We start from the raw sequence: 27280 nt of genomic DNA on the forward strand, positions 1-27280 counted from the left end.
GCGAGGTGGGGAGGGGGCGGCTGGAAGCTGCTGGAAGTCGGGGGGCGGGGCAGGCTCACGGGCGGTCCGGGGCTCGGGGGCGCGGGGCGCGGGGGCGGTCGCGGACGCGGAGGGGAGGGTGCGCGGGGAGGACCTAGCCGGTCACCGCCCCCGGCCCCTCCCCGGTCCCGCCCCGCGCAGCCCCGACCGCGGGCGGCCAGGGGGCAGGCGCGCCGGCTGCATCCCCATCCTCGGCGTCGCCCGGCAGAGCGCGCGGGCGGCCGGAGCGCGGCGGGCAGAGCGCCAGGCCGGCCATGGCCACCACCAGCACCACGGGCTCCACCCTGCTGCAGCCCCTCAGCAACGCCGTGCAGCTGCCCATCGACCAGGTACGCGAGGCGGCCCTGCTGGCGTCGCGCCCGCGCCGCCCCCTCCGGGGCCGTGTGCCATCCGCGCGGCAGTCGCGGCGCGGGCTGGGGCGGGGGCAGCCCCTTGACGGGAGGGGGCGACCCGCCTGTTATTGTCGGCCCGCCGCCGCCAGGCTCCGTTGCCCCTCCCGGCGTGCCCACCCAGCCCCCACACGGCCCGCGCCCGTGCCGCCCGGGGGGGCTCCGGGCACCGACGTGCGCGCGTGCATGCTTGGCCCTGCGCGCTGCCACAGCAGTGCCGAGGCCGGGGCGTGTGTGCCCCCGGGCGGCCGGCCGGCCCCCCGGAGTTCCGAAGCCACTTCCAGGGCGTGTGGGCGCGGGTGTAGACAGCAAAGAGCTGCGCTTCGGGGAAACCCGGGTGTCTGTGCCCTGCGTGCGTGGCGCCCACTGCCCCACAGGGAAGCAGGAGGGATATGCCTAGGTGGAGGGTGCGCTGGGCGAGGGTGTGTGGTGTGCAGGGGACCGCCTAGGGGCCAGCGCTGTCGGACAGTTAGCGTTGGGGTGTCGCTAATGTAAGAGAGAGGCAACTGTGTGGGAAGACAGAGGTTATGGAGAAAAGTCAGAGTTAATAGTCCAAGGATTTCTAGGTGAGAAAGTTGCAACCTTGTAGCTAGAGGCAGCCACCCCATCCCTTCTCTCCCACCCCTCAGCAAAGCCTTTGACGTTGTACCGGGAAGGGTGGCATTTCTAGGAGGCCGTTGAGTTGGTATGAAGGGCCTTAGGGTTATTGTGGAGTAAGCAGTCCTGGGATGGGCGCAGCAGCGCCATGGTTACTCAGAAAAGAAAGTTTGCAAGTATTTTGTCAGAGTGACATTCAGGGAAGCTGCTGATGGGGATGATTTAATCGCTCGGGCCCCCGGCTTCAGGGATTGAGCTGGAAATTTTGCTGCAGGTGATTTCAAATGTGCTTGATGTGGAAGCGTTTGCCCTTTCCAAGGGACCCTGGTGCACTGTTCTCCTTCCTGAAGGCGTAGTTGTCGCTGATGCCATCGGGGATTTCTCCTGCAATACAGGATTCCTCTGCATCCGGGCTCCGTTTCACAGCAGCGGGACCGCAGGACTCCTGGGTCTGGCGTTAGCACGCTAACTGCTTTGTGTTCTGCTGCTTATAAATAAATAAATAAAAAGCCAAAAACGCCCTTATGTTCAAATCTGAATTCTTTACTTACACTTTAGTCATGACTTTGGTTCACAGTAAAACACCTGTCCCCCGCACACCTTGCGCCATTACCGTGGGTATCGCGCTCACAGAGGCCAGTGCCCGTCGCGAAGGGAATCTTGTCCCCTGCGGAGGCGTCTCTGGCTGTGAGCGCGCCGATTGGAACGGAGCGGGTGCCCGGGCTCGTGCCCGGGCGGAGCCTCGCTTCTCCGGAGCGCGGGGTGCGGCCTGCACCCTGGCCTAAGCGGGCGGCTGCTGCTGCTGTATCAGCGCGCGCGCGCAGGGCACGACCAGCTCAGCATTTTTTTGCCGATGAGGAGCAAGGTTTATTTTAGGGAGATAGGTATGTTCATATTCTCTCTCTCTCTGGCCCTAGCATGATCACATTTTTCCTTACTATGCTCATACCTTTAAATGCATAGGAAACTTATATTGTAAGAGTGATTTAACATCGATGGACTTCAATCCTCCCAGCAGGACAGAGCGAGACTTTTCAGCGCTGAGACCGCAGGGGGGTCCAACGCAGGTGGCAGGCCGTCGGCTCTGACGTCCTTTCTCTTTTACCTCCAGTCTTCAGACAGTCTTCGTTCCTTTGGGACTGTCTGAATTCGTGGAGCCATGTGGGTAGTGTTTGGAGTTGTTTTCTCTCAGCACGTCTCTTTTTCCTTCAGTATTGTTTCTGTATTAAGTTGCAGGAGTGCAGCGGAGAGGTTGGCCCGTCCCGTACTTTACACAGAGTCCCCTCGTGTTCCCCGTGCCCGCGGGGCGCTGCGCACGGTTATTACAGAATCGTTGGCCGCGGGCCCCAGGCTGCCCCTTTCGCCCGGCGACTGCTCTGCGATGCCGGCCTGGGCTGCTCCATCCCTCCACCTTCCTCACCCGGCCCCGGCCCGTCTGGCAGCCATCTGTTCTGTGTGTCTGTGAGCCTGCGCTTGCTTTGTTAGTTTATTTTGTTTTTTAGATGCCACATACGAGGGAAATCATATGGTGTTTGTTTTTCTCGGACTGACTTATTTCACTTAGCACAATACTCTCTAGGTCCATCTAGGCCGTTGCAAACGGTAAGGTTTCACTTTTTATGGCTCAGTAATATTCCGTTTATAGGGACCACAGGTTTTTTATCCACTCGTCTACTGATGTGCACTTAGGCTGCTTCCATAGCTTGGCGATTGCAGATAACACTCCAGTGAACACAGGAGTGCGTGTATCCTTTTGAATTGATGTTTTGGGTGTCTTCTAATATATCCCCAGACGTGGAATCCCTGGGTCATAAGGCAGCTCCATTTCTAGTATTTTGAGGACCATCCATGCTGTTTTCCACAGTGGCTGCACTGATCTGCATCCCTTCTCCACGTCCTGAACACCACTTGTTGATTTATTGATGATGGCCGTTCTGACAGGCGTGAGGTAACAGCTTGTTGTGGTTTTAATGTGCATTTCTCTGAAGATTAGTGATGTTGAGCATCTTTTCACATGTCTGTTGGCCATCTGTGTGTCCTTTTTGGAGGAGTGTCTCTTTAGGTCCTCTGTATTTTTTTAGTTGAATTGTTTTTTTAAGCAAGTCTTAATAATACTGAATTGATATCAACAAAAGCCTTAACTTTTTATGTAGCAATAATATATCGTTTCTTTGAGGCCCTGAAGAGTTGACTTTTTGTTGATAAGGCTCTTGGAGTTACTGAAAACTCTTATTGTAAAATTGGATGAATAATCATTTAGCCCATTATTTTAAAAATGTGCAAAAGAGAAACTAATTTTTATAATGTGTAAATAATTGAGTCTAAGTTAGAGAAAGCTTAAGAATTGGTTGTAATCAAACAGTGCGATTTAACAGGAAAAAGACAAATCAGGAAATGCAAAGTGTAAAAATATAACTTGTTAGTGTGTTACTTTGGCATGTACTAATTAACAGTGTTTTGAAAACGTAGGAGATTATAAAAGTAGTTGTTCATTCTAAGAGGAAGAAAAGGACTGTAGGTCCAGAAAAATAGCTTTTTTACTAGAGTGTAGCATTTCTGAAATGATAGAAATTATCGGCATGTATGGAACACAGGGTGGGGCAAAAGTAGGTTTACAGTTGTTTGTACAGAAGATAACACAGTAATTAATAAGTAATGATACAAGAATAGACTTTGTGTCCCGTGGACTCACATTGTCAGCTGCCTTGGCCCCGCCCTGTGTGAGGATGGCCATTCCAGGTGAGGCGGGCGCGAGGAGGAAGTGAGCGTCTCACAGTCAGACCAGGAGCAGGAAGAGCAGCAGCAGAGTGTCTCGCCTTTGACCCCCGTATGTTGCATCTTTCCCGGAATCCCGGCGTGACCCATAGTATTTGTTCAGCAGCCCTTAAATTGAAATGAAAATACAAAAAGTATCGCGTGAGGTTCTCTGATGCTCTAGGACAGGAAACACCTAGCATCTGCCATCCTGCCCGCTAGGCCTCGCCTTCGGGCGACCTGATTTTGAGGGCTGTCATAAAGGGTACGGGGGCGGCTGGGCAGGCGGAGGGTCGGGGCCAAGGGAGAGCTGAGTCAGAGACGAGGGCCGGAGGGGCTGGGAGGAGACGGCAGAGGCCGCTGACCGCCGCTGTGTTCCGTGCTAGTGCTGATGTGGTGGCTTTTCGCAGACCCAGGGTGAGGAGCACCAAAGAGGAGGGAGTGACTGCAGGCCCCAGACCAGCCTGTTACTACTATTTTTTAACCTCGACGTAGTTGTTCTCTTGCATTTGATTTACCTAAATCTCTGCATTCTCAGACTGAGGTTGCTCCTCCCCTCCCCTCCTCCCTCCCTCCTTCTCTCTTTCTTTCCTTTTTTTCTTTTTCTTTTTTGGTGGGGGGGAGGGTTTTTGAAAGATGTGGTCAATTAGCTCTTTTCCTATTGCAAAACCAGCAGTGAAGAAGCTTTAGGCGGGGCCCACGCAGGGGCGCTGGGTGTTCTTTACCCCAGAAACTGCTGTGGGAGCGTCTGCAGGCTGGCGTCCAGGTGCGCATGGGGGAGGTTGGGGGGCTGGCTTTTTTTTTTTAATTGAGGTGTAATTGGCAATATAACATTATATTAGTTTCAGGTGTACAACGTAATGATTTGTTATTTGTATAGATTGTGAAATGACTACGTCAATAAGTCTAGTGAACATCCATTAACTAACATCTGTAAAGAAACATCCGTTTCTTTCTTTTTTAACCATTTTGCTTCCTTATTGTCTGTGATGCTGTAATTACCGTGAACTAGAGTGCATTTCCCTGGTGAAATGACATCCGGGATGACACGCCTGGCAGATGGCCTGTTAGGGCTGAGACGGGCTCATCGAACGGTCCGTCTGGGGGCAGGCCCGTTCCACTTTTGCGGGGGGGAGACAGGCAAGAGGGAGACTCGGGTGTTGTGAAAGGTTTGGGGGAGGGAGGAAACGAGGACAACTTGTTGTATGTTACTCATCTTGCAAAGTCAGGTGATAATTTTAATGGGTAGCACCTTCCAGTTTCCAAATGTCTTCATTTATGTTGTATTAATTAAATTCTCACAACACCTTATGATAAAATTGAAGGCTTGAAGTATTTAGCTTCAGGAAAAAAAAAATATATAGGTATTTGACCTTGAGTAAAAGGGCAATTTTAATTTATAGTCTTAACACATGGCAGAAAATTTTGGTGGATCCTTGCTTTTGCTCTGGGTTGCCAAAATATTTTCGCAGGAGGGGGCGGAGGGCAGGAACTTCGCGGGCACCGGCGTGCCGGCCGTTCTGGGACCAGGAAGAGCATGTGTCTGGGCAAGAGAGAGGTGCAGAGGCTGATAGGTAATCGTCTCCTTTGGATCAGTTTGCCGATGGCCTTTTTCTGAACATTCTCACCCCCACTACCCAGGGGTGTCCATCCTTTTGGCGTCTCTGGGCCGCACTGGAAGAAGAAGAGCTGTCTTGGGCCACACATTAAGTATACAAACACTAATGAAAACTGATGGGCAAAAAAGAAGTTTCAAGTAAATTTACGATTTTGTGCCGGGCCGCGTGCGTAGCAGCCATCCTGGGCCGGCCGCGGGCTGCGGGCTGCGGGTTGGACGCCCCGACAGACAATCCATGAAGTGAGGTGGTATCTTAGGGAAAAGAGTAGTTCAAGACATGAGCCTCTTTCGCCCCCACCCCTCCAGTTCTGTGCTATGACAAACCCCATTTTATAGACAAAGAAGTAAGCAAAGCTCTCCGTATTGAGCCTTTTTAAAAAGATGAATTTTAGAAGAAGGTGAATGGCAACAAAAGAAGCCAGTCAAGGATTAACCTTATTTTGAAATGGCCGTTTGGACGCTGTAGGTTTAGAACATAAATATTTAACTGATTGGTCTCTCATGTCTCCTTTGACACCCGTGAGGCGCGCCAGTCTTCCCAGGGGACCCTGGTGGCACCCAGGCGACCTGCGAGGCAGGGTCTGCCCCCAGCCGGGCAGGGGGGGCTGGGAGCTGGAATCTGCCCCAGGCGTCAGGCCCTGCTGCTTCCCTCACGTACGTGAGTGGGTTTCCTCCAGTGTGGAATGTGTATTGCCCTTAAAGTTCCACAATTCTTTGTGTCATTAATTAAGGAAGCTCCCCCAAACTCTTCCTGGACTAAGTTGGGGGGAATATCAATGACAGTGTAGGGGGAGGAAACGGACTAACACATTTTGAAGACCACTCAGCAGAAAGGGTTGAAAATGCCTCTCCCCTTAACCTGAAGCCGCTGAGCAGAACACCACATGCCCTGAAACTGGCACGCGCACGTGGGCTTCCCCGCGACAAGCTGGTCCCTTTGTCCACAGAAGTGGCTCTGAGGGGGTGTCGGGGAGACGCCGGGTAGGCCGGGGTCGGGACCAGACTCTGCCGCCTTGTGCCCTTTGGCAAGCTCTGACGTTTTCCTTTAAGCCCCAGTTTCTTCATCTGTGCGGTGAAGACAATAAATAGGGCCTGCCTGCGGATGACTGTGAAGATGAACATGACCTCTATAAAGTGCCTGGCTCCTGTGTATGTTTGATACACAGGTCTTGCCTCTTTATAAGTTATGAAATATTTGGACTTTATTTTATATTTTTCTTTGGGAAGTTTGTAGGTTTTCCATTTTCAATTTTTAGGGCTTCCTTTTTAGGAAGGGAAGCGCGAGGCCCAGGTTCAGTCATATGCCTGTGCTGTGATCAGACAGGATTAAAACCTCCTTTTGAATTTGGAGTCAAAAGTGGTGTTCCTGCTTCCTTACCGCTCCAAGAGCCCTTTGTCCCCCTCTGCTATCACTGCCTCACTAGGTACCAATGACCCTGGCCGCTGTTTATTGTGATCTGTCATTGCCGGCTTTCCAGGGAAATAATCAAAACAGCCCCCCACGGCTGCCGCCGCCTGCGCTCGGTTTGACAGGTGAGGTTCCACAGCGATGGAACCAGCAAGGTTTCTTTAAAAGAAAACAAGCGCGGACTCGGCCCTCAGGAGAGCGGTCACCTGATGGCTTCACGAAGGACCCGGCGAAGCCTGCAGCCCTGCTCTGGTCCGCGGGGGAGAGCTGGCGGGGAGGCCCGCACAGGGGTGCGCGGCGCGCCCCCGTGCCTGGCGGTCTCAGCCCCAAGCGCTGCCGCCGCCCGCAGCCTTGCGTGTAAGCCTCTTCTGACGGCTGTCCGAGGGGACCGCGTGCTCATTTAAACAACAAAAGTGGTTTGGATTTGGTGTTTGTATTCTGTTCAATGTTACACGTACCAGTCCAGGTTCTGGTAGGAGACAGACTGACCTAGGTAACCACGGGGGCTTAAAGAATCATTTAGCCCCAGGATGTGGGCGGGTGAGGGACCAGTCTCCCAGGGCCAGCGCCCGAAGGGGAGCTGTGGAGGCTGCCTGCCGGGAGGGACTGTGGCCTCCAGCGGTGCGCCACGGGAGGGCACAGCGGGCAGGTGTACCCCCACCCCGTCCCCTGCTGGCGTCCCTCCGACGGCTGTGGGACACAGAGTGAGGTGGCGAGCGGACTGCAGGGCAGCTGTCCACCCGGCGCACTCCGCCCTCCGGGACGTCGCGTTTCACAGCGTCACCCTGTCTCCGCCTGGTGAGCCCGGGGGGCCCTTGTCAGGCCCGGGTGCTCGCCCTCCTTCCCTCCTCCCGGCCTTGCATTTGGAAGGGATGGTCGGCACTGGCTTGTCCATCCTCCTCATTCCCAGTCGCTTTCATAACCGTGTAGTCAGCGTTCGGCCCCCAACACGAACCAGTGGCAAACTGCGAAAAATGCGGGACCCATCGGCTCCGTCCTTGCTGCCTGTCACAGAGCTTTGAAAGCGCGGCTCTGGGACCACTGCAGTCAAAAATCGCCTGGGATTGTTGTCAGAAGCACATGTTCTCCATCCAGGCGTCCTGACTGAGGGCCAGGAAGCTGTGCCCCTGACCCCGTCATCAGAGGTCGGCGCTCCTTGGCCGCATTTGTAGCCTCCATGTTATTTATTAAAGGGTTATAAAAATGTGGTGTGTTTTGTGCATGTGTGCATTTAAACAAATGTGTGCATTGAACATATAACCTCCAAAATACAATGCAGTGTCATTGTGCTGTTAACGATATAATCGTAATATTTGGGAAAAGTAAAATTCATAGTGCACTGTAGGCGGTATGGCCCTGAAATAGGACATGTGTTTAGTGGAATAACATTTGCATCTCCTTGTAGCCCTGTCATTGCATCTCCGGTGACTGTGTATGGCCTCATGGGGAGACAGTGTCAAAAGTCTAACTTTGGGGCTCCTCCCGCATGTTGGGCGTGGCCTTTGCAAAGCTGTGCTCTCCCTGCGAGGGCCACTGGCAACCCCGAAGGGCGGCTGCCAGCACCTTTATTGTTGCTCAGATGTCACACCCCCACTTTTGTCCCCCTCACGCCCACGCTGTCTCGGACAGGAGTGGGCGGTTGCCTGAGCCATGCGTGGAGAAGCGCTACAGCGGGAATTGAATCCAGGCCTGCTGCGTGCTCCAGTCCCCATCAGTATGTTGTCCTGTGCTGTTTCCTCTGTCTGAAAGCCCCTCCACCTTTTAATTTATTTATTTACTTATTTATTTTCGGCCCAACACGCCTGCATTTTTCAGTTCACCCAAAGCCTGTACCTCCTTGGCAAAGCTTTTGAAGACCTGTCCCATGCTTTGCAGTCGCTCGACTCCCCGTTTCCGAGCCTCTGTGTGTGTGTGAGACGTGCGTGTTCTTGGGGTCAGCCCAGGCCTCCGCCTCTGGCTGGGGCGTCGGCGGTGGAGCTGTCACTCATCCGCGCCTCCTCTTGACCCCTGCAGCGCCGGTGTCACGGGGCGGGTGGCCCTGCCGGCCTCTGCCTCAGTGCTGGACCCGCCGGGCTCCGTCGCTTCTCCGCGTGTGCAGAGCCAACGCCCGGTCACCCACGTCTGTCTTTCTTGGGAAGGAGTTAATTGGCGTGTTTTGGGGGTCTTTCCACTGGCCCCTTGACAGCTGTGGGTACTTCCCACCTAGGAAGCAGCGGCAGGGCCCCTTCAGTTTCCGGGAAGCTGGCTGCCCTGGGGTTTCCCCGGCCCCCCGCGCCTGGCGCTGCTCAGCGGCACCGGGGGCCCTGCCGCTTTTGCTCGCCCGGCAGCTCTCCCGGCCTCCGGTTCCTTCAAGCACCGGGCCTCCCCTTCCTCACACTGTGACCCTCATGCTTAGACCCCCCTTGGTGAGGAGCGAGTCTGCAGCACACGGGCCGCTGTGAAGACGAGCGGAGACGCCGTGAAACCTGCCACGCTGGCGCGATGTGGTCCGAGCGCGGATGGGCCTGTGGGTCTCGGTGTCCTGGTCTGTGAGCCGGGTGGGGCAGGCCCTGCCTCCGGCGGGGGCGGGGGGCCTTGGGGGTGCAGGTGGAGGGCAGTGCCCACAAAAGCCCAGTCTGTGCCAGCTGCGCACCCTGGGCGGGCCCTTCGCTGGGGATGGTGGAGGGCACAGTACCGTGTCGGACCGCAGCCCGCTGTGCAGCTGCTTCAGGCTCTCAGTGCATCTTCAGTGACCTGCTTTGCAAATGTCCGAGTGTCCGGTGTGTGCCAGGCAGTGTGCCGGCCTGATGGGGCACAGAGGGGAAGCGGCTGCCGCCGGAGGCAGCAGTTGCCAGCTTTTCTGAGGCTACGGCTGCTGGGCGGAGTGGCCTGGCGGCGGGGCGGAGACCGGAGGTGAGCTCCTGAGTGGGACGCACACCCAGGGCCGCCAGGGATCTTTTTCCTGGGAACGCGTCGCTTTGTCCACACCTTTCCCTGGCACTCACACCCCTGGGCTGGAAGAGGGTGCCCTTTCCCTGGCCAAGGCCCTGGCTCCTTCTTGCAGGCGCCGCAGTGCAACTCGGGGCTTGGCCTCCCCCCGGGCTCGCCCGCTGGCGTGGCCCGAGAGGGGGGCTCCTGGGCTGAGGCTCACTGAGGATGGCCCGGCGGGCCTCTCTTCCTTCAGGCAGCCTGAGTAGCCCTACTTGGCTGACTTCTTTTCTGTAGGAGGGCGACTTACAGGGAGACGTGAGAAGTGTTGAGGGTTTGGGGGCAGATGGGATTGACGGTTCAAAGGGAATGGGCGTGGCTGCGAGGGGTGGTGGCTCAGCTCAGTGACTGCGGAAGGTCCGGGGCTGGAAGGGCGGCTTTATCTGAACGCCTGTTATCAGGGCAGTTGGGAAAACGAAGGCCTCGGCGCACGCAACTGCCTTCACCCGGAAAGAACAGTCTGCTGCACCCTGCCCGCTCTGCTCTCGGGGGCCCGGGAGGGCTCCCCTGGACATAGCCCCCTGTCCGCCAGCCTGTCCTGCCACCAGCCAGTCCGGGGTGTGGGGAGGCGCCTGGCTTTTCCTGGGAGCAGGGTTCATCAGCAGATCCTCTGTGGGCAGCCAGTGTCTTGTGGGGTGAAGAAGCCAGGAGCCCCCCCACCCCGCCCCCCGCCACCACCCGTCAGCGGACCTCACCCTGTTCAGGCCCCAGACGCTGGCTAGCTCGCTTGTTCCTCTCTAGGCGTTGGGCACATGTGGGCGTTGGGCACATGTGAAAGGTTGTGTTTCATGTTTCTGTTTTAATTCATTATCCCATGGAAACCTTGTTAGTTTTTAAAGGTTTTCTGTTGCAAACGAGATGTTTGCAGAAGGTCAGGGTTGTAGATATTATATAATTTTAGATATATTTAAGTTACTCAGTGCATGTGTATGAAGATAAAATAGCTTTCTGCTTATACAAACAAGAATGTGAATTCTTTTATTTTCTTTTTGAAACTAAGTTATAAGTGGAGGCAGTCAAGTGGTAGCTGCCTTGTTGGAACAGAATAGGGAGGGGGTTCTGTCTTCTGCAAAACCACCCGTTTTAAGAGCATGTGTCTCGTGGGTGCTCAGTAAATGAAGATTGAATTGAATGCATCTAATTGAACAATAGTAAATTTCAAAGGAAAATGTAAAGGCCTGCAGTGACGTAGAAATTAACTGTGTAGACGCACCGGTGCCTGGGACCCGCGTTTGGTTTCCCGACTCAGCCCTGGGGGCGTGGTTGACGGAGTGCGGCTTAGCCGAGGCGTCCCGGGTTAGGTGGGTGGTGAGTGCGGACAGGATTCCCAGCCCCGGTGTCTGCAGGGCTGCAGGCGGGGACCGTCGGCGAAGGCGACCGGCCAGTTCCTGAGGTGGGGACAGCGTGGCCGTCCGGAAGGCCCCACTCACCTCTGCCGACGGTGACCACACGGATTTTTCAAGGGAAACTGGAATTGTGGATTTTCTTCTGACAACTTAAAACGTTTGGCTAACAGTTTTCTTTCCTTGAGCCCAAACAGCACACATTGGCCTGATTTCGCTCACTGCCCGTCGGGACGCAGGCGCAGTTCCTGTCACGTCGGGGGTGGCCAGTCCCCCGGGAGGCGCACAGTGCTGCCCCGAGGCTGCAGGGCAGCGCCGGCAGAGCCACCGCAGGCCGGGGGGCAGCAGGAGACCCGGAGACCGCGTCCGGTAGTTGAGGCCGTTTTTGTACCTCGCCACTTAGGAACGTCACCCTTGAATTGGCCAACAGAATTTTATTTTTATTTTTTAACTTTTTTAAAAAGAATTTTAAGTTGGAAAAACAAGGAGTAATTGAGTATGAAATAATTTCAGTCTTTTTTTAAAAAAATATTTTACTTATTTATTTTTGGAGGGGAGAGAGAGAAAGAAGGAAACGATTGGTTGCCTGTCACACGTCCCCAGCTAGAGACCCGGCCAGCAACCCAGGCCTCTGTTCCTGACCAGGAATCGACCCAGCGACCTTTTGGTTTGCGAGATGACGCACAACCCACAGAGCCCCGCCGGTCAGGGCCAGAATTTTAAGTTGAATTGCACCTGATCAGTTCTTTTCATCCAGAGAGGGGTGCACCCTGGAATAACCTGGAAGGCGGCGCCTTGCTGCGGCCGGGAGGCTGGAGTCGCACGTGGCCGTCTGCACCCCTTTGCAGACCTGCTGTGACAAATGGCCGTCGGTCTAAGTGGTCAAGGCTCTTTTTGGGGATGTGACATTTTAAAAAATAAGTCTAGCCAGTAGGGAAAAAAGTAATATTTGGAAAGGTCTTGGTTACCTTATAAACCTGTGTCAACTTTTCAGTTTTTTAGGGGTGTGTATTACATTTTGGCCGGAATGCTTTACCGTGCAGTAAGCGTCCAGGCGTGGAGTTTGCGTCTCGTTCGCAGCGCGCCTCCCCGGGAGCGTTGGCTTGTACCGCGCACGGGGACGGCGCAGCTGTTCGCATTAGCTGCGGACCGAGAATAGAAGCGGCGGAGATTCCTGGTGCCCGAGTGGAGCGGAGGGGGGCGGGGCGGGGCGGGGGGGCGGGGCCGGGGCGGGGCCGGTCCTGTGTCTCTCTGGCTTCGGCTCTGGTTCAGGGGCGTGGACCCTGAGCTCGGGACCTGGACCCTGCACATGCCCTGGAGCATGAGGCTGGTTTTGTCTTCTCCTCTTGTTCTTGGAAAATATTTCTAAAGCCACAGTTTACCCAGGAAAATCTGAGCTTCGGCCTCCCTCTAGATTCGAGTGGAAATTCTGATAAACTAGTCAAAATTGAAGAACAGGATTTTGGGCATTGTCGATTTGTACACTTGTTAGAAGTTTTGATACGAAGGGATTTGTTCTAAAGGGTCGGATTTCTCTTTTCAGGTACGGGAATGACAAATTAATGGAGAAGTATGCTGTTCCAAGAAGGTTTTTGGCATCAGCTCAAGAGTTTTACCTTGTAGGACTGGAAAGTACTTTATAAAATCACTTTGTTAGGGATTTGGCATTTGGTAGAAAACACTGGTAGATTTTTAAAAATCCTGCTTGGAATGTTAAAGGCGAAAGGGTGTTGGGACCATTTCAGCAAAGACATTCAATAAAGTAGACTGGGACCACGCAGAAGGCTGGTCGTGAGCTGTTTCCCTTTTGGTGTTGATTTTACTGAAAGTAGGAACCTCTGGAAAATACTGAAGATGTTAAACCACTTTTCCCTATTTTTTGTCCCCGACTCCAGATCTGGTAAATGTGTGGCGTTGGCGTTTGGCTCTCGTCAAGTGAGGAAAGGGTGGGGTGGGGGGGCAGGTGCCTGGTGAAGGGGGGTACCCTGGGTTAGCGACCGACCGGCTCTCTGTCCGTGGATCACTCGCAGTGGGTGCAGAGCGAGGTCAGCCAGAAATGCTCCGTGTTCTGTGCCACACCCCGCCTTCACGTGGGGGGGCAGGATCAAAGTCGACACCCCTCTGAAGCTGTCACCCGGGGATTAGCAGTAGTGGTGCGGAGGGCAGAGCTTCGGCAAATTCATCCTTCTGAGACTCAGTCTGGATTTGGGAAGTTTTAGCCTGCAGTGAATGTTGGTTCTACCGGAACATTTTTTAAAAAGGAAAGTTGGTATCACTTTAGATGTTTGTAGTGAAGGTAGAGAGGGATACGTAGACATTGTCTGATGAGCCTGTTGTGTAGGCACGGGTTTTATTAGACCCTGGAGAGGTGCTTTGGTGCTTTAGAGCTGGTTCTCGCTCTTGAGCTTCCAGTCCAGCAGGGAGAGAAAGCGTGACAGTTACTAACCGCGTGCCAGTGACTGTCCGAAGGGAGATTTGTTGGAATTCGTTGGGGGAAGGCTACTGCCAACAGAGTCCCAACCATGCCGGCAGCTTAAAGCTGACAGGAGTTTATTTTTTCTCACAACCGTTTGGATGTAAATCATCCAGATCGCTGGATAGCTCTTCTCCACCGGTCACACAGAGACCTGTGTTCCTTCCAACACATCCTTCTGCTGGGTGGCAGGACAGCAGGGTGGGGCCCTGCCGCCAGCCTGTGGGACGCCGGGTGGCTTCAGGGCAGCGGCCCTCAGGGTTGCATGCAAATCCCCTGCCGCGCTTGCCAGCGCGCAGCGCGCAGGGCGCTGGGCCCGCTGACAACGGTTTCTGACTCGGTAGGTCCAGGCTGGGGCCGGGTCACGTGCGAGCATGACGGCTTCACAGGTGACGTCCCTGCTGCTGGCCCGGCGCTCAGGCTTGGAGAATGTGGAGCCTCCCAGGCGTCCAGCAGACGGGAAGGGGCCAGGACCCCCGTGGTCACAGCTGTTGGCCGGAAGTGGCACATGCACAGCACTTGAACTCACATTCCTTCTGCCGGAGCTTTGTCACATGTCTGCAAGGAGGTGGGCGGAGGTGGCTGGCGAATGCCTCCTCTCTGGGGCCTTGCCCAGCAACAGCTCTGCTGGGGTGGGGGGGGCAGGGCAGACTCCACCACAGTCTGGAATCTTCTAGGGAGAAAGAGCTGTAACTGGGAGTTTGGGTTGGTCAGGGCACAGTAACGTTTGAGTCAAAATCTTGAAGGTTACCCGTGTCTGGTGACTCAGCAAAAGTGCGACTTCTAACTGAGAAAATAGTTCGCAAAGCAGGGCAGGGCAGGATTGCTCCCTCAGTAAATATTGATTGACTGCCGGCCGGCTGGGGCGAGGCCGTGCATGGCAGGGATCAGAGGATAGATGGGCGGGGCCGATGATGCAGCTGATGAAACAGCAAAGGTGTTTCCTACGGAAGGAGTTCGGTGGCGAAGGCCGAGGGTTCAGGGCTCTGCTCAGGTTCAGGTTGTGGTTCTGCCACTTCGTGTCACTTACGAGCTGTGTGGGCCACTTGAGCCTGGCCCATGGGTGTCACAGAGGGCCCCGCGAGTGCTCGTGGTCGCCGGCCTCGCACCTGCGCTGCGGGCCACTCTCGTGAAACGCAGCCTCCCCCGGGGCGCCGCCGGCGGCGGTCGCGGGGCTGCTGTCCGAGCACCCCTGCCACGCAGCGCGCGCTCCTTTCTCGGGCAGCCAGGTCCGTTTCTGGACACGGGTGGCTGTTAGAGTTTGTCATCTTGGGGCTCACAGACTTTCTGGAATAATCCAGAAGTGGCCTGAGCAGGCCTGCTTCTCCATGGCCCCCTCTTCAATCACTGAAGATGTTCCCTTCTTTCCTCACCTGGTTGGATTTTGAACAGGGGCACTTCAGTATCTTAGGTATCAGGGCCCCTGAGCCTTCGAAGGCGGGGTCCACGGGCTCGTGCACACACGTCCCCGGCCCTCCTGGGGCGGGCAGCCCGCAGCGGAAGGCTAGTGCCCAGGCCGTGCCCTCTTCATTCAGGGTATTGCAGGGTTGGCGTGCGTATCTGAAGACTTACTGCCTTTTCTCCATTATTTCGTCATATGCACTAAAAATAAAAAAGTGGTGGGTTAGTAATAAGCATGTTCTCGTAACAGGTACAGCTGAGGCAGTGATAGGAGCCCCCAGGCGTGCCCCAGGCGCCACTTTCGTAGGCGCAGTACACTCACTGCGCTCGGCCGGCCCACTGTGTGCCCGGCGTGAGGCAAAGGGCGAGACAGGACCGCATGAGGTGCTGGTGGTGTGTCGCCTCAGGTGGCGTGGACTTGGCGTGGACATGGCCCGCCAAGTCCCGGCCTCAGCCCAGTGTCTGACGGCTGGGTGCGAAAACCAACACTGAGCTGGAGCGGAAAACTCTCCAGACCAATCTCAAAATGCGGGGCTCCAACTTCCAGGGACGGTCGACAGAGCCCCACGGTCGCTCCATGAGCGTTTGTCCCCCTGCGTCGACTCAGAACGCGGGACTTTTATCCTTAAGACGTGCTCACGAAGGCCGCTCGGTTCACTAGTGAGGGCAAAGTACGGTTTAGACGTCTCAGCTCTTTTTGACACTGTGCCTTATTCTTTGTATTTCTGATGTTTTTGTGCTGTGGGGGGGGTTCAGGACGGATGTCACCGAGTGTGTTTAGGGCGTTGCTCCTTGTCAGACCGAGATGGCAGGGCCGTGGCTCTGCTTTCAGTTGCTGGCACAAGGTGTGTGGCATCCCCACGTAGAGTTTTTTCATTAAAAAAAGGTCATTTTCATGACTTAGATAGAACTACATGAAAATTGAATACAGTTCTTAAAGGTTATTTTAAGTTAGTACAACAAACACTTTTACAAGTAATGGAATTATAAGATAATCTAATCTCTTTAGACCTTAAAAAAATAGAACATCAGCTCACAGGATATGTTTTCCCTAACGTGGGGCCCTTGCTTAGTGCTCATAGAAGCTCCTCTGTTTCCTAATTATAGCATTTATACTCACGAGTTTTGGTATCATTTTATTCTTGTAGTAACAATCATGTATTTACATTTTAACTGATAAATATATAATCACATAAGGTGATTTCACTCTAAGGCAAATGGAGAATGCCTATGTATATTTGAAAGTTAATATTCGTATATGAACAATAAATATGAATAATAAAAAGCGTTGTTCGGATGGTTTATCTGATTTTGTCACAGGTGGGCACAGGTAACCAGGTTCTTGGTGAGTGCGGACAAAAAATTGAACCGAACACACAGTTTATAGCCGACAGTGAGGAAAAGCAGATTTATGAAGCCACACGGAACATGGGAACAGGCCAACTCTGAGCAGAGTGGAGCAGAGAAGAAAGGAGAAGAGCCTACCAGCAGGCAGCAGGGGCAGCCGGAGCAGGGCAAAAAAGGGGGGAACTCAGAGGCTAGAGGACTTTGATTCCGTAGGGTGGGCCTTCCTTCCCTTGACTGGCTACCGGGAAGAGGGTCCCACAGTGCTAATTCATTATAGTGGAGCAGGGGTCAGGTCACGTCTTCTGCGCAGGGGCAGTCCGGATTCACTAGGATTCAGTGCTTCTCCAGATGCAGAAACCACCAGGCTTAGGACAGGGTCTCCGCCCTTTATCCATGTTCTTTATCTCCTGGGGCACCTCTAGAGTTTCCTCCTTCCTTCCTATCTCCTGCCTCAATTTCGCTCATCAGAAAGGATAGATTAGCCCGTCCCGAGTGGTCGCTGGGCTCCGCAAGCTCCTGGGCACGGCAGATGAGCAGGAAATGGCGTTAGGCTTTTTGGCTTCTTACAGGCCAGGACCCCAGTCCAAGCCAAGCAGTGGCTTCGGACTAGCAGCAGCGAATGAAAGCACGCTTCCGCTCCTCTGCCCCTTGACAAGTGGGTGAGATGGGGTATTTCATCATTCTTTTTTTTTTTTTTCCCCCGTTTGGGAGCAGATTCTTTTCGTTTTACAACATGTAAGTACGCGTGACGTCTGTGCATTTTTTATGTCATTTGTGTTTTCACTAATGCATTAGGTGCCCTAACAGGGAGCTGAATTTAGTTTGTGTATTTTTGATTTAAAATGTGACACATTTGTTGTGTAAAGTCCTCAAAATACAAAAAGCTATAAAGATGAACATTTAAAAATCATCCATTTCATTACACCCAGAGACAAGTTTTGCTAAGAGTGTATATGGGGGGGGGGTGTATTTAAACAAAATTGGGCTCGTACTGGATATAAAATTTTTGTAACTCTGTTTTTGCTTTTTGAGAGTCATCTCCAATTCTATTAAATTGCTTTCCAAAACCTATATAATAGTCCATCATTTGGATGTATTATTGTTTAATTATTTCTTGGTTGTGTATAATTTTTCATTATCATGATTTCACAATAAAATTCCTCCTTTGTACATTGGACGCATGCACCTGTTTATTTCCTTTGGAGAGGGGGTTTCTTGAGTCTCAGACAATATTTAAAATGGCTGGTTTTTAAAAAATTCTGAGAACGTCTCCTTTTTCTCTTAAATTACTACTTATCTTCTCCTTTAATTATGCCTTCCCTTCTTTTGTTTTTTTGCACTTAGACCCTTTAGACAGTGTTTCGTCTTGTTCTCGGGCTCCTGAACATTCGCGCCCGGGAAAGCTACCTGTGCTCCCGGCCGCTGCGCTCGCGGTGCCCGGGTGGGGCTTCTGCCCACGCACGGTTCCTGGAAGCATCTGAGTCCTGGGCAGTTGTCCGGACTGGACGCGAAGTGTGTGGCCCCGCCCCGCCCCGCCCCCTCCGGCGGCATTTGTCAGATATTGGGGGTGCATGCAAGGTCATGGTTTTAACATTTCTGAATTTTAGAAGAACTAATTTTTAAGCCTCCAGACCATTTGGAAGTCTACGAGCAGGGTGTTTTTTTTACCTTTTTAAACAAATCCGTTACCTAAAGGCACTGGTAGAGGTTCGCCGTTGTGCATATCCTTCCGGTGGGACTTGCCTGCTCTCACTGCGGTTGGTGTAGAGCTGAGAGCGCGGGGCTCGCCGTGGGCGGGGCCGTGGCGCCGCCGGGGCGTCTGGGGCTGCGCATCTGCTGCGCGCGCATCGTCGCACTGAGCCTCTTGAAACGAGGTGTTGCGGGTCGCTCAGCAGACCCTCCTGTTTGTCCTTTGTCCTTTCAGCAAGCCCTGCCTCAAGCTGCTGAGCGTAAGAGGGAAACTCCATGCTTCCTTGATTGTTCTACTGCAGGTGACGAAGAAACAAAAAAGTTTCGTAACTGCTTTAGGGAATGTATCGTAAAGGAAGGAAGGTAGAGACATTCCGTCCAAGCAGACGTCATGTCCCTCTCCGCGGTCACAGCCAACCTCTCTGACCCGATGTCCTGCAGGTTCTTCTCTTTGCCGTCACCCACACCAGCCTTCTCACGGCCCCTTGGGTGTTCTCAGCACGTTGTGACCTCTGGGCCTTTAACGTGGCTTTCCTGCTCCCCGGATATCGGATGGCTTCCTCCCTTCACCTCATGCGGCGTCTGCCCAGGCAGCTCATGGGGGCCTGTCCAGTGTCCCCTTCTAACACTGGAACCCCGTCACGGGGCTCTTTTGGTCTGTGTTTGAAAATGTTAACCTTCCATTATGTTACACATCCTGGCATTACATATTCGCGTTCGTTGTTTCTCTCACTAAAATACAGTCGCCATGAGAGCCGGGACTCCGCTTTCCGCACGGACGGAGCCTTGTTCCTGGAGCAGCGCCTGGCACGTGGCAGGTGCTCGATAGATGTTTGTCTCTCGTGTGATAACCTTTGAACCTGGTGGCAGTTTCTGTTTTTAGGTTTCATTTCTAATGAAATGTAATTTATCAGCAGCAAATGAGAAAACCAGGGACCTGTTTTAGCTTTAACTTCTATTTTTGTTTCTGTGTTTCAACTGAAGATTAATCAGTATCAGTTTGGGGACTTTTCTTCTTCTGTCGGAGGCAGCAGTTTCAGATGGCGATAGTGCCGCTTTTCAGGGGGGAACCTGGAACTCGTCCCTGAGCCTGTGGAAGCCTCAGGCCCCCCACGTGCACAGTAGAGGCGGCGGCGATGTGGGCGCCTCAGGGTTCTGGTCGTTGGTAGCCTCCCCACGCCAGAGCTGGACCCGGCCAAGGCGGGAGGCAGGGTCAGGCAGACAGGGACCTGGCTGTCAGCTTTCCAGGCACCGGCAGCGTTGGACTGTGTGCCGTCGACGTGCAGTTCCTGAGCGCTGTTCCCCGGGTAACTGGCACTCCCCCGGCACAGGTGGAAGGGACCCGCTGCTCTGAAACGTCCCGCAGGGCGGCGCCGTGGGAGGCTGGTGGTCTCGGGAAGGCCCAGAGGGCTGGGGACGTCGCGCCGCCTCTGATGGGGGGCGGCGGGGACAGGAGAGTCGCAGTACAGGAAACGCAAGGTCCGGGAGGGCCCCTAATAAACAGCACGTGCCGGTTTGTTGGGGCCCGTTACAAGATACTTCCTCTGGAGAGAACCGGGAGACATCAAGAGCCCACTAACCGCGGGCCTGTACGGCTGTTGCACTGCCTGCGTGTGTCGGGACTCGCAGCAGGTGTCGCGCTGGGCTGTGATCGTTTCTTCTTCTCTTTACTCGCTAGACTGGGTTGTAGGCCCTTGGGGAAGGGACTGATCATTGCCTCTCGAACCAGCGGCGCACCTGCAGCGCTGAACGTGGTGGTGTCGGCCTGCAGCGGCCACGGGAGGGACGCTGGAGGCGCACGTCGCGGCGGAGAGGCCGTGGGGCGAGCGGTCGGGAGGCAGGACTGTGCTTTCCAGCCGTTTAGATCAAGGAGGAGATAACGAAAAAGCAAACGCCAAGAAAGGGAAGTGGGCCTATATTTTTAACAAGGGTTTTTAACAAAAGTAGGTAAAACGGTGCCTGCCTCATCGCTGAACCTAGCTAAACAAAATGGCGCGTGTGCTGGACATGCATTTTGCGGAGGCTTTGCTGTGTGTCTTTCCTTGTTCGTCGGAGGTGCTGGGGACAGCGGCCCCTCAAAGCAATGGGTGATTCACAGTGTGAGGAGCAAGGTGTGTTTTCTAATTAAAAGTAAACACCAAGTGGGAGAAATTAACATTGCAAAAGTATAGTGAAGTCTTTTGGGGGGTAAGTCTCATTAACATGAGAAGTAAGTATTTTGTGGAAGAGGGTGCATGTCCCCGAAGGGGAAGAGCGTGGTCAGGCCCCGGCAGCGCAGGCACGTCCCGACCGCTGAGCCGCTTCCGCGGGGCCGCTCTGCTCGGCAGCCGTGACCCTGACTCTGCCTGTCCTTTTCCACGTCACTTTCATTTAGCAGCTTCTGTGCCCTGACAGTGTTGTCTGTCACCTAGCCTCTGACTGGGCCTGGTGACAGGCAAACGCTGTTAACGATGCTCCTGCCCCTTTGCATGAGGAGAAAATGACCTATTTTAACTCTGACAGAGATGGCCTTTCTTTTTCTTCACCCTGGGGCTTCCCTGGTCTTTTCCGGTCACGATTTCCCATGCAAATTAAAATGTCACCTGGCAGACGTTCCAGCTCTGGTGTGCGCGAGCTCCGGAGGCACCGGGCTGTTACTTTGCAGCTCGTGCTGCGGCGGCAGAGAGAAGTCGGGTGTCAGTCTCCTGCCCTTAGCTGTGTGTTGACCTCATTTTCTCTCTTGAAAATTCATGGGATCTCCCATTTTCCCTGATGTCCTTAAATTTCATTTTGTGTGGCTACTTGGCAAGTTCTCTCAATTCGGAGACTCGTTCTTTAGCTCTGGGGATTCCTCTGGAATTATCTCTTTGGTAACTGCTTGCCTCCCTTTTCTTTGTTGCTGTTGTTTTCTTTCCGGAACTTGTTTGTTGGATAGTGACGTCTTGGATGAATTCTCTCTTGCCACCCTTTGTCGTTCAGAGACTTTTCTCAACTTTATATTTTGACCTGTGCTAGCTTTTATTTTCCAGAAATGGTCATAGTATTTTCAGTATTTGTCACTCCCTAGCAAGGAAGGCATTTTTCCCCGCCCCGAATGTGGACAGGTTTATGACCGCCGCAGCGGACAGCGCGGGGGTGGGGCGCCCGTGGCTTCGCGGTTAGGTCGTTAGAGGCCACTGCTTTCACTCGCCTGTGTGGCTCTGTCTGTCCCCCCGACCCCCCGTCTCTGTCTCTGTCTCTCCCTGTCTCTTTCTCAGAGTGCTTGTGCTTGGAACCCAGTCTCAACCTTAAAAATAAAATAGCCAGATACTTTACTAGCAAAAATGAGTTTGTTTAGGATCAGCAGAGGCATCGCAGTTCAGCGCCCGCAGACGACGGCGCGCTACAGGCGAGTTCAGGGGACAAGGGCGCGGAGTGGTGCTTTACAGAGAGAAAGGAGGACCTGGGGCGGCTGTTCCCAGCAGAGGCCCATCGCGGGGCAGCGCGAGCTCAGGCGGTGGCGGCTTCTCGTTGGCCGGGCAGGGACTGGGTGAGGGGGGCCCCTCCCCAGCCCCGGCTGGGGTCGCGAAACGAGCTCCTTTCCACCCAGGCTTGTAAGCAGCTGCAGCTAGTGCCGTGGGCGCAAGTGCTCCTTCCGCAGGGCCCCCCCACTCTGCTTTGAAGGAGCTTTTCCTTTATTCGCAGTCACACCAGCCACCATGCTGTGAGGAAGCCCAGGGCGCACAGAGAGGCGCGTAGGTGTCTCAGATGGCAGCCGCATCAGCTGGCGGACATGCGACGAGCCTTTAGAAAACCCAGCACACAGCCGATGCTGGGCGAGCGGGATGTACGCTCCCTGCCCGACTGTGATCAGATCGCAGGTTCAAGGGCAAAAGACATGTCGCTTTAAGCCACCAAGTTCAAGGGTAACTTATACATCATCCAAATTCTCGTATCTGCAATCATGTTTTTAAAAATGTTTATTGAAATATAACATACAGCGAAATGCAGAGATTGGAAGTGTCCGGTTTGATTAGTTTTGAACGTTAGTGACCAAGTTGTGGGTCCTTGTGTACGTGTTTGCCTTTCTCATTAGACTCTAAAGCTGCCCAGTCAGCCTGGGACCAGCGCGTTTCTTCGTTTCTTAGATGCTTTGCCAATAAGATGCTCTCTATATTTTTGTTGAATTAGAGATATTTGAAAGTTTTTAAACTGTAAGAATTTTCCTAGATGTGAGTGGTTATTAATATCAAAAATATTTATTTTTCAGCCCTGATCAGTGTGACTCGGTTGGTTGGGTGTCAGGCTACGGAGCAAAAGGCTGCGGGTTCGAGTCCCAATCAGAGCATGTGGCTGGGTTGTCGGTTTGGTCCTCTGTTGGGGCGTGCACAAGAGGCAACTGGTCCCTGATCCTCTCTCACATCGATGTTCCTTTCCCACTCTTTTGCCTTCTCTTCCCCCCTCTCTAAAAATAAGATACAGTATTTTTAAAAATATTTATTTTTCAGATGTACTTTTTGCTTAATGAAAAAAATGTTGTTCTGCTCCTATAACGTGGAAACAGTGCTGAGGAGCTGCTGGAAGACATGCTGCTGGTATTGACTCTGTTTCCAAGAACAGTCAACTTGCATGAACAACAGCGTTCAACTGTTTTACTGTTTCTCTCCTTGGAATGCGAGGAGGCGCATGCGGTTGCCCGCCCCGGGGCAGGGATGGCCCTGCGGGTCTGTGCCGCGTCTACATGCAGACGCTGCAGTGTGTTTGTGGCCCAGGCTCCCAGAATGGCGATTCTTGCTGGTGGTTATGTGGTTTCTGCAAGTTCCTAATATCAAATGGATTTTTGCTTTTGTTTGTACGTTTTTAGACATTTTCCTTAAGACTTTATGAGAATACTTTTGAGGAGTGAAATGGAGACCGTTCTTCAGTCTTTAAATGCCATAGAGGAGTTTTACTCGTGGGCTTTGACTTTATTATTTTTCTGGGGTGAAAGAGATGTTGAGGGAGAGGACAGAGCTCCATCGCCAGCGCGCGTTCCCTTTCTGCAGGCAAAGAGCAGTGAGCCATGGGGGCGTAAAGCCGACCTCAGTGGGCCTGGGAGTAAATGCTTCCTCTCGCCCTTTTCCGGGGGCTCCTGCCTCTGTGATCATTCGTGGTGTCCTTCATCCCCCTGCTGGAGCCGTCCTTGGGACCGCGCCCCTCCCAGCCCCCCCCCGCCCCCCCAACTGAGACAGCTGGTTCCCAGGTCCCCAGGGCGTGGCTGTAGGCCAGCAGTATCCCCTGGCTCCTCGCCGGGGGTGGGTGCCACCTCCCAGTAGGAGAGGGTGCGTCCCACCAGACCCTCGGGGATCTTGGCCGGGCCGTGACCCCGGGGATCTTTGGAGAAACTCAGGGCTCTTGTTTTCTCCCAGTTACAAGATCGCCCAGGCCAGTCAGCAAGTCTGCCTTCCCCGCACGCCGCAGGGCGCCATGCCTTTGTGTGCTCCCTGTTCTCCAAGCTGGGCGCCCCGGCCGTGCCACATGAGGGCAGACGGGGCATTGGCCGGTCACTCCGAACTGGGGGTCGCCATCCCCGGGGAGATTTTTATTTGTGTTTCTTTTGTAAAATGGAAAATCTTAAGTTTACATAGTGTCCTGGTCCTATGAGTTTTTAGATGACAACAAATGAAAAATTCCCATCTGTGTGGCTAACGTGGCGTTTTCATTTCCCTTCTCAGGTCAACTTCGTAGTGGGCCAGCTCTTTGCCTTGCTGGCCGCCGTCTGGTTCCGAACGTACCTGCATTCAAGCAAAACGAGCTCTTTTATAAGACATGTCGTTGCTACCCTCTTGGGCCTTTATCTTGCACTTTTTTGCTTTGGATGGTAAGTATTTTTATTTGAATGAAGACTGGACATCTTTGTGAATGGAGTGTGTAGAAAGCTACATGCTGTAGGGTTTTGTGCTTATGTTTACTAATAATGTTTTATAATTTTTATTAATAGAAAAAACAGTGGAGAATGGGCTCTGTCTCTTCAGTTGGGGCACAGGGCATGTAACTGTAATTTATGAAAAAGAACAGGTGAATACAGGCACTTTACTCCTTCCTGAGTCGTTCTTTTCCCCTATTTTACAGATCTTTTATGCCAAGACAAACCATTTAAAATAGTGTGAGGTTTTTTGTTTTGTTTTGTTTTTAAATTTCTGTGCAGGTGGCTTTTAAGAGTCTGGTCAAGCCCAGAACTGTATTACCACCATGATTTAGATTCTGTCATTAGTGAAGAGAGGTTTCCTGTTCTTGGTGGGAAGAGCGATTTACGAGGGAAAGCTCTTCCTTGTGATCCTCCAGCTGTTCTGGGCGTGTTTCCCTGGGGCTGCCCGAGAGTGTGCGCTTGGAAGTGCCCCCTCGCTGCTGGTTCTGGGCGGCTGGCGGGGAGGCAGAAGGATCAGGAGCGGAGACCCCCAGTAGAAGGGCTGCTCCGTGGTTCCTTCCGCATGTCCCTTCCCAGGGAGCACTGTGCTGCTGGCTGCTGGTGCTCGCGTGCGGGTCAGCCGTCTGGGCCTGTTCTTTCCGCGGCTCTGCTTTGGGGGCAAAGTCCCCTGAGAGCATGGAAGTGCACCCACTGCCTGGTGGTCCAGTCACTTCTCTCCTCCGGGAGCGTCTGTGGGACTTGGGCAGCGCCTCTGCGTTCCTTCTGGGATGCTGTTTCTGGCTCCTGGGAGGGCCCGCACACACACAGCCGCCTCAGCTGTTTTCTGCCTCCGGCAGCTGCGGTGTTTCCTAGAAACCTATGAAAATCAGCCAGTCCCTCTCGTGTTGCCCGGTGGCTGGTCTTCTCGTAGGCACTGCCGTGCGTTGTCTTCAGATCTGAATGTGATCTCTTGTTGTGAGTACATGTATGTGATACAATTTTTCCTGTAAGTCAGCCGGGCAACCGCGCAGCTTGCTGCCCATGGAGCGGCCCAGCACCGAGGAATGGACCAGAGTCACATGTGGTAACTAGGCTGAGTAACTAGGTAACTCAGCTTTTATTGAACGCAGGTTCACTCAAAGCAGGGCATCAACATACATTAGTATCCTACTCACACTCTTAACAATCTAAGAGGAATATAACACACGCGCGCGCACACACACACACAGCAATCAGTCGGGGATAACGAACCCGAACCCCAGAGTCTCAGGCTGCAGGTCTGGGAGGCAGCACAGAGGGCAGGGGGTTGTGAGCATCCTGCAGGGAAGGATCCCCGGGGCCGGGGGGCAGCAGGGCAGGCGAAGTCCTTGGTCCAGCAGGGCAGAGCCTCCGGCGGCCGATGCTAAGGGCGATCGGCGTGGTGAGGAGCAGCGCTCGGGGGTGGGGAGCTCGGCTGTCTCCGCAGGGGTCTGGAGTCCGCCTCGGCTGTCCCTTGACAGCGGTGCGCTGCACCCTTCTGGGCCTTTCGATAAGTGCCTTGGCGCCCCTGATGGCAAGTGGGGCATCTCCCCAGGAGCCCATCTATGGGGGGGCCCCGCCCTGCAGACATGGCTGTTCTGATCACATGTGCAGACGTCTGGGGTGTGTCTCCTTGCCAGATGTGTCCAGTGTGACTTAGGTAGTTTCTGCCTTGAACCAAAGTCACGGCTGGCCGGCAGCCATCTTGGTTGACATGAGTGACTCTGCTTTGTGTTGTGTCCTTTATGCTACCTTGACTGGACCAGTGGCATTTTATTGGTCCTGCTCTCTCTGCCTCTTCCGTCAGAGCGAATGTGGTCTTTTCTGCTTTCTCGATAGCGTTGAATTTATATCATCACAGTTTTCTTTAGGTTTCACAGGTGATTCAGTTTAAACTTCTTGTAAATTGTGCCATGGAGCAACGTGTACGTGTGTATGTGTGCACGTGTTTTAACTTCTTATTGTGGCACTTTTAAATACAAAAGTAACAGAATAATAAATTGGACACTCATATTCCCAATACTCAGCTTCAACAGTTATTGAAATACTGCCATTTGTATCCTTTCCCTAGCTTATTTTTTTGGAGTATTCTAAAGCACATCTCAGGATGCATATTTCACTTGGTGTTCAATGTGTGGTTGGGTAGCATATTTTAGGGAGTCGCTGGGGGAAGGCTTGTCGCTCAGGGACACATTCCCGTGGGGGCTTGTAAACAGTGGGAGGAGGAAAGGTGCCCGGGGGCGGGGGCCCTGCCTGCATCTCTGTGCTGGGCGTTCCCCACGAGGGGCCTCCTCAGGGACTTTGTAACATGAGGAGCCTGCCTGAAGGTCAAGGACTTCTACTCATTTCAAATTACATGTGATACCCAGGATTTTTAAAAATAGAGTTCTCTGTTCTTTTCTGAAAGGACAGCCTTTGTTTCTTTCTTTCTCAGGGAGGAGAGAGTGTTTCCGCCCCTGTACCAGCTGTGAGATACCTTTGCTAACGGGAGTGACTGGGGAAGCAGAGTGGCCTCTCCTGTCCCACCTGAGCACTTGGTGGTTTCAGCCTCAACAGCGACAGACTCTGGCACCCGCCGTTGGAGGACAGGCTCTTGGCGCTTGGGAAACGCGCTGACCCACTTTCCTCCGTCTTTCTGGCCTCAGCCTTTTTTAAGTTTCATTTGCAAGTTTCTTTCAACTGCGAGTTCACTTGCGTGACAGAGCAGGTAGCACAGGGAGCCTGCACCCTGGAGTCGGACAGACCTGACTGCGCCCCGGGCGCCCCGACCGGGCTGCTCCGGGGCTGCGGGCACGTCACTCGGCCTCTCTCAGCTCTGCTTCCCTCACCCGGCGGGTGGACCAGCGGTGGCCCTGAGGCGGAGAGAGGCCGCGCCCCGGGAAGGAGCGCCTCTCGCGCCGCGGCGGCCCTGTGCGAGCACGGAGTCCCTCGGGGCCCAGGCCACTGTCCATCTCCGCCGTCCAGCTGCTGGTCCGGATCGGACGCTTCTGTGTCCGTCGGTCTCTTGGTTTCGTGTTTATCGTGCAGCGTTAAGTAGTCTGCTGACTGGTGCGCTGTCTCTCTGGGCTGGAAGCCCTCTGGGGACGAGACTGACTGTCCCGTCGGCTCTTCGCTGTCAGCGCCCAGGCCGCGCCTGTCGGAGCGCGGACGTTCAGTGCAGCCCAGTGCACAGCTGGGGAGGTGTTTCTCAGCCTCTTAGAAACATGTGCTCTTTTTTGCTAAAAATAAGTTTTATACTTGCCTTTAATGTGAGTGGAAGTTCCAAATAAGTAAAATGTGGTATCTAAAAACAAAGTGATGATTTAGGATAAAGGATTGTTTTGTTTTCGAAGCACGTAGGTATCTTGAAGGATTGTGACATGCGGTCCCTGCAGTTCACTCCGCCTGCCCCT

At 53.7% G+C, this 27280-nt stretch overlaps 1 protein-coding gene across 6 annotated transcripts in view; it reads left to right on the plus strand.

Moving 5' to 3' along the window:
- Nucleotides 1-244: 244 nt before the first annotated feature.
- The window catches only part of MBOAT2 (membrane bound O-acyltransferase domain containing 2), a 74488-nt gene continuing 47452 nt past the window's right edge, over nt 245-27280 (plus strand). For 5 of the 6 annotated variants that reach the window (XM_054569880.1, XM_054569865.1, XM_054569873.1 and 2 more), the window contains exons 1-2: nt 245-368; nt 23698-23843. In XM_054569880.1, coding sequence (XP_054425855.1) covers nt 294-368; nt 23698-23843 — 221 coding nt within the window. In that variant the 5' untranslated portion in view covers nt 245-293. Of the gene's footprint in view, nt 369-19315; nt 19333-23697; nt 23844-27280 lie in introns of those variants that run through there. The other variant, XM_054569894.1, reaches the window with a different exon arrangement.

The sequence above is a fragment of the Pteronotus mesoamericanus genome, unplaced genomic scaffold (genome assembly GCF_021234165.1).
Source record: "Pteronotus mesoamericanus isolate MK-2021 breed Mesoamerican mustached bat unplaced genomic scaffold, CSHL_Meso_final contig_101, whole genome shotgun sequence".
NCBI lineage: Eukaryota > Metazoa > Chordata > Mammalia > Chiroptera > Mormoopidae > Pteronotus > Pteronotus mesoamericanus.